The sequence below is a fragment of the Vicia villosa genome, linkage group LG2 (assembly GCF_029867415.1).
Source record: "Vicia villosa cultivar HV-30 ecotype Madison, WI linkage group LG2, Vvil1.0, whole genome shotgun sequence".
Classification (NCBI taxonomy): domain Eukaryota; kingdom Viridiplantae; phylum Streptophyta; class Magnoliopsida; order Fabales; family Fabaceae; genus Vicia; species Vicia villosa.
The window spans coordinates 125,632,616-125,639,585 of NC_081181.1; the positions used below are offsets into that span (position 1 = coordinate 125,632,616).

Here is a 6,970-nt window from a genome sequence, read left to right on the forward strand (position 1 = left end):
AGCTTTATTATATTGTATGATTTATGAATTTTTCTGCTATATCATTTCTTTTATATGAATTTTTTGAATTTTTATCAAAAAATGCAATTATTTTGACTGTCATGTAATTTAGTATAATCGAACTGTATAAACAATAACCTGATCAAATCGATTTTTGAATGGTCGAAATTGGGCTTTAGTATAACACTCGAGATTTTGGTCGGTTTGAGTTTTTGGGTCCGAATTCCACCCTATTCGGCCGCATGTCCATCCCCATGCCACATCCACAAAAGTGTAAGGGGACTAAAAAAATCCAAAAAATATTTAATAGAAGGATTAAAAGCTTGTATCTTTTAAAATGGAGACTAAAATGTTAAAAATATTAAAATAAAGGATAAAAAGTGTATTTAAGTCAAATTATATATACTTCAAAACATATAATTTTTTTCTAGATAACTTTAAGTTAATATTTAGTTTTGTAGAATTTTGTTAAAAAATAAATAAAGAAAAGTTATTTCTTTTATTTTTTAAAGTAAAAGCATAAATGTTTTAAAATATATATTTTAAAACAAAATAAAAAACAAGTCGAATAATTTAAAAAGTTTTTAAGAGTTTAATTGTTACATTATATAAATATGAAAATATAAATTGTCACTTCTTACAATTATCTATTGATGATTCATTATATATAGATTAAATAAAAATTAAATATTGTTCAGAATCTTATAGTTATCAATTGACATTATAAAATATGTGTATGAGTTAAGTCTATTTTCTAACAAAAGCTTTATTTTTTTTTTAAAAACATAAATATTGAAATAAATTAAAAAACAAGTTTAATGTTTTCTTTTGTAAAAAGAATAATTTAAAAAGATTTTATTGTTTAAAATTAAAAAGCAAGTTTAACAATTCCCTTTGTTAATAAATAAATTTTAAAAGATTTGATTGATATGTAAAAATATTTTTGTGTAATCGTCAATTATATTTAAATTTTATTATGATTAGATTGAAATAATAATTGTGAATGATAGTGATAAATAACAACAACAAATTGATTGTGATAAAATTTTGTACTCTTCTAAAAAATTAACAATAAAAAACAAAGATTTGTTACAAAAATTAAATAAAAATTCAATTCAAAACATTGTTTTAAAACACAATTTTTATAAAGATACAGTTAAATTTAAACCGAAGATTCATCTTAAAAAAAAAAAAAACAAATTTCAGAACTAATTAAAAAAGGTAAATTTTAAAACTAATTAATAAAAGTTATAACTAAAATACAGCTATTTACATGCCTTATATATTTTTTAAAAAAATTAAAAACAAATGGGAATTCAATCGTCATCTCTCGAGTATTCTATTTTTCGATGGAATCAATAATTATTGTATATATCAATGAATCAAATCAAAATTTATTATATTTCCGAAAAAATAGCCTAATTTAAATACCAAATCTTTATAACCTAATATAAAAAAAAAAGATTTTTTTTACCTATTGCAATTCTTAACACCACTATAAATAAAGCATTCACGTCCTTTCTTTTTCACAGTTCACAATTTTCCAACTCGAGAAAAGAAACAAATTGGGGGTTAGGGTTTTCACTTTTCACAAAATTTCAAAATCGAATTTCGATCGCTATGGCTTCCACAAAGAAGATCACTCTCAAGAGTTCTGATGGCGAGGCATTCGAGGTTGACGAAGCTGTGGCTTTGGAATCGCAAACCATCAAACACATGATTGAAGATGATTGTGCTGATAGTGGAATCCCTCTGCCGAATGTCACCAGCAAGATTTTGGCTAAGGTTATTGAGTTTTGCAAGAAACATGTTGATGCTGCGGCTGCTGATGATAAGCCTAATGAGGATGAGCTTAAAGCTTGGGATGCGGAGTTTGTTAAGGTTGATCAGGTCACGCTGTTTGATCTCATATTGGTGAGTCTTTTTTTTGTGACGATTGTTCTTGAATATATTCGATTCTGTTATTGTTGAATTGTTTCTTTGATTTGGATATTTGTTTTTGTTGTGTAAATTTTTGGTTGCAAGATTAGGGTTTTTTTGTTGCGTGTTAAGAATTTGATTAGGTTTTTATTTTGTTGTGTTAAGAATATGATTAGGGTTTTCTTTCTGTGTGTTATGAATATGCATATAGTTGTTACTGTGATAGGTCATCGAACTATTGAACTAGCTTTATGCAGTTTTTAGGGAGCTACAATTGATTCTGTTCTTGTTGGTTTTTATGGTGTTGATGTTGGTAACTTTTCTAGGGTTCTTTGGATTCTGGTTGTAGTCACGTGTTCATGAGTTCTTGATGGTTTATACGGTGTTGATGTTGATAACTTTTCTAGGGTTCTTTGTATCGTGGTTGCAATTGTTTCTTTGTTGTGTTGATTTCTTTTTGCTTTTGTATTTGAAATTGTTATTGGTAAGGGTGTGTTCGCAATTGTAACTTTTCTTTGGTTATGTTGTTTGCACTGAACTTTAACTCTGAACATTCAATGGTTTTGTGTGTTTTCATTCTTGTCTGTAGAGAAATTGTGATGATGAATTGGTAGGTATCGTGATATGTTCAATCCCAAAATCCTATGTGGGTTATCGATGTAGTATTTTAGTTACTTTAGTATTCATTCACTCTTACTAGGTAGCTTTTAGAGGATTCCCTAAGGCTATGTTTGGGAGTTTGGAGGGGAAGGGAGGGGAGGGTTTTGAAAAATAGGAGGAATTGGGTGGAAAGGATAAAAAGATTTTGGGTAGGAGGGTTTTGGAGGGTTTGAGTTTATTCATAACACCAAAAACCCCATAAAATAGGGGAACTCAAAAATTGTATTGTAGGAGGGTTTTGGGGGGTTTTGAAGGGTTTACATAAATTTTCCAAATATCTTTTAGGTTGTTATACTATTTTAAAAATTAAAAATTTACTAATGATAATAACTCTTTTATCATTCTAAACAAAATCATTTTTTCAAAAAATGTCAAATATTTGCCTACATTTTTTTAAAATTTTGTTTTTGGAAGCCTTCCCCTCCCCTCCCCTCCAAACTCCCAAACATAGCCTAAATGTTTGAGTTTTTATCAAATTGACCTCTTTTTAAGGTTATCTTTTTTTTTTACATTTGTTATTAACAAAGTCCTAGCAGTAGTAGATGGCCTTTAGTATTTTAGTTTTAATCTAACCTTGTTCCCTTTATCTCACATTTGGATTACTGATTCATTGTTGAACTTTTTACTTTCTTTGTTTTTATTTCTTTTATTAGTTCAATATTTGTTGTGTTCTCTGGTGTTATCTAAAGCATTGTAGTTTTGTTTATTATTCACAAGTTAAGACTTTATAATTACTAACTTATATGACATTTTTCTTTTTTAGGCTGCTAACTATCTAAACATCAAGAACTTGCTTGATCTTACATGCCAGACTGTAGCAGACATGATCAAGGGAAAGACACCTGAGGAGATCCGCAGGACCTTCAACATTAAGAATGACTTCACTCCAGAGGAAGAGGAGGAAGTTCGTCGTGAAAACCAGTGGGCTTTCGAATGAGTTTTATCAAGGATATGTCTAGTTGGTTTATGTTATATTTCGTTTTATTCATAGTAGAACTTCAAGTTAGGTCATTCTAAGTTTATTAGTACTTGGTTATCTTTTGGTTTATGTTTGTTGAGTCTGGTCATGAATCTGCTTCTTTGTTGGATGATTTTAGTGCATCTTGAATTGTAAGTAATAGTTGGTTATGATTGGCTGATCCCTGTCTTGTTTGTGGATTATGTTTTGATGATTTTTATGTTTTACTTATTTTAAAATTATCTTTGTTATTTTTTTTCTATATTCAGTCTTGAAATAATAAATCATAATTTTTATTTTATTAATTTGTTGGCTGTAAAACCTTTCCCCGATAAGTATTGCTATTATGGAAAATGGAGAACTCCTAGATGATTATAGTTCTTTATTTGGTACTAAACAAATAACACTGTTTTCATAACACCAAAGCACAACTTTAACAAATACATTATAAAGAACTCCAAATTGATCCTCGAAAGATATAGTGATCAGTTAGATCTAGATGTTGCCTCAATCCCCAATTGACACAAACAAGACCCCAAATTGACCCAAGAATTTTTTTCCAAATGACTGTTAGATAAAATCATGCTTTTTGGCTCTTAAGCACCCTATTTTGGCACTTAGAAAGAATCACCCTTTTTGCACTTAAGGCACAATTAGTGTATATGCCATGTTATACGAGTTTGCTTAAATTTAAATTAGTCAACAACAATGACACAAACACAAACAACCCGCATTCAAAACAAATTCTAAAGCACATTTGTATTGCATATTTCTTTGACAACTTTTGTATTTATAAACATAATTCATAACACATACTCCCTCCGTCCCAAATTATAAGAGAAAAAAACAAAATCACGTTTATTAAGAAAAGTAAAAACACAATCATTTAATTTATGGTTTTCTTGAAATAAAGTGTTTTGAAAAATGTAAAAAAAAATCTAATTGGTTGTTGGTTATAGAAATGATGAGAGAGAATGTAAGTTAAATGCAATTTGCATTTAATTTTACCTTGAAAGAAATGAAAGATGATTTCTTATCTTATATTTTGGGACAAGAAAAATGCATTTTTTTCTCTTATATTTTGGGACGGAGGGAGTATTTGCTAAACCACTGGTCCTTTTTAAAATACAAAAATATATCATCAACCGCTAGTTAATAATACTAATCCCACTAGCCAAGTATGAATGTATAGAGAAAAAGGTATTGCCTTAGTTGTTGTACTTCCAAGCAATATTTTAAAATCATTGTGAACAATATCTTATGTTTTTGACGATTTTCCATGCAACTTCGAGTCAACCTGCAAATGTTTCTACTTCCTTGTTTGTTCTTCAATTGTTTCAATTTGACAATTTATGAATAAATATCAAAAATAAAATATAAGAATTGATACACCGCAAATGTGCGAGAATATCAAAGCAATGTAAAAGACTTATCGATTCCTGAAAAACTAAAGCCATTAAATTTTAACAGGGATAATGATTCTAAATAAATAATGATATGCTTAAAATAGGACATAGGGTACATGACTTCTACATCAAACAGACTCACATAAACTCCTAAATTCTAAATAATGATATGCTTAAAATAGGATCTAGGGTACATGACTTCTACATCAAATAGACTCACATAAACTCCTAAATTCAATGAGATACAAGGCATTTCATAAAAAAAAAAAAAAAAATTTTGGACAACACCTACTTTCATTAGTGTGTTGTTGTTGGTGCACAAGAATCAAAGATGATAACAAAGAGAATAAACAAAATGAATAACAGCGCAAAAGAATGAGAGAATAATTGTTGTGTTGTGTATTAATGATAGCTACTACAAGGCTATTTATACAAAAGAAAATTTTGCCACATAAGTCCTAATAGAGTAAACTTAGTGAACAAGTCTAAGGTACAATACTAAGAAATACTAAAGTTCCTTTACTAACTAAATAGCTAAGCTAACAGGACCCAGAAGATCTGTTCACGTTTCACATCAGAACTTCTGATGCTCAACATCAACAACTTTTGGTCAATACTATTTTCTAAGTAATCATCAGAAGATCAACCCACATCAGAGGATCTGATATCCATAATTTCTGATGCTCAACATCTGAATATTGAATTACTCTTCAATATCATCCCTTAATTCATATTCTTCAAAACTAACAACACCAATTCCATTCCTTAAGAGAAGAAATTGATCCGTCTTGATTGCCTTCGTCAGAACATCTGCCAGCTGCTTCTGGGTGCTACAATGCACAACCTCTAATGTTCCATTCTGGACTTGGCTTCTCAAGAAATGATACTTAGTCTCAATATGCTTGCTTCTTCCGTGTAACACAGGATTCTTGGCAAGATTGGTTGCAGATTTGTTATCAATCATCAGCTTCAAAGGCTTCTTCACTTTAATCTTCAGATCTTCTAATAAGTTCAGAAGCCACACAGCTTGACATGCAGCTCTCTGCTTCACATGTTGATAGAGCAACAATAACTTGCTTCTTGGAACTCCAAGAAATAGGACCTCCAAACTCTACATCTTCAGAGTTTTCCCTTCCAGAATCATGACTACCACCAGACTATGGATCATCATCAGAATCAGATTCACCATCTGACTCATCTTTAGAAGATTCTTCATCTTCTGATTCTAACTCTTCTTCAAAAGTTATCTCTACATCAGAAGTTGATTGAGACTCTCTCCAATCCCAAACTTCTGATTCTTTTACAATGACATCTCTGCTGACTTCAACTTTGTTAGTCTCTAGACAATAGAGCTTGTATGCACCTGTACTGTGGTACCCCACCAATAACATCACTCTGCTCCTATCATCCAGCTTCTTCCTTCTAGCTTTTGGAATGTGTTTATAACACACAGAACCAAAAACCTTCAGATGAATAACACTCTGCTTCTCTTTAGTCCACTTCTCTAAAGGAACAATTCTCCACAAGCCTTCATCTCATTAGTGATTAAAATCAATCTAGAGATATACTCAGAAACTTTCTCATTGTTCTTCATGTTGAGATTCTCATATTGCTTTCTCAGGGATTGAAGCTTCACCTTCTTCACTGATACGTCACCACCGTAACACCTGACCAGCATATCCCACGCCTCCTTTGACGTCATAGAATCAACAATCTTCTCAAACACATTCACATCCACACACTGATGGATGAATAACAACGCCCTCTGATCTCTCTTCCTCGTTTCTCTCCGCACTTCTCTTTGTTCTTCCGTTGCATCCGCTGCAATCAGAACATATCCTTCAGTGACAAGATCTAGAACATCTTGAGCACCAAATAATACACGCATTTGAATCATCCATCTATTCCAGTTTTTACCATCAAGAACTGGAAGTTTGGTATTCAAGTTGCTTCCACTCATTTTCAAACTTGTGCAGAAAAAAAAGATTTCACTCACACTCACGCAGTGTTTCCCAAACCCACAAAC

The 6,970-nt window shown here is 30.8% G+C and overlaps 1 protein-coding gene across 1 annotated transcript; it reads left to right on the forward strand.

The window, feature by feature from the left end:
- The first annotated feature begins 1,517 nt into the window (after positions 1-1,517).
- Positions 1,518-3,719, forward strand: LOC131652015 (SKP1-like protein 1A). The gene is made up of 2 exons (XM_058921779.1): positions 1,518-1,914; positions 3,344-3,719. The coding sequence occupies exons 1-2, from the start codon at positions 1,621-1,623 to the stop codon at positions 3,515-3,517; spliced, it is 468 nt and encodes a 155-aa protein (XP_058777762.1). The 5' UTR covers positions 1,518-1,620; the 3' UTR covers positions 3,518-3,719.
- The last annotated feature ends 3,251 nt before the right edge of the window (positions 3,720-6,970 follow it).

What these genes read in the sequence shown, in the direction of transcription:
- LOC131652015 (XM_058921779.1), top strand. Translation starts at nt 1,621, where the DNA reads ATGGCTTCCACAAAGAAGATCACTCTCAAGAGTTCTGATGGCGAGGCA. An exon ending in CGCTGTTTGATCTCATATTG is followed by an intron (nt 1,915 to 3,343) that starts GTGAGTCTTTTT and finishes TTTCTTTTTTAG; the next exon opens with GCTGCTAACTATCTAAACAT.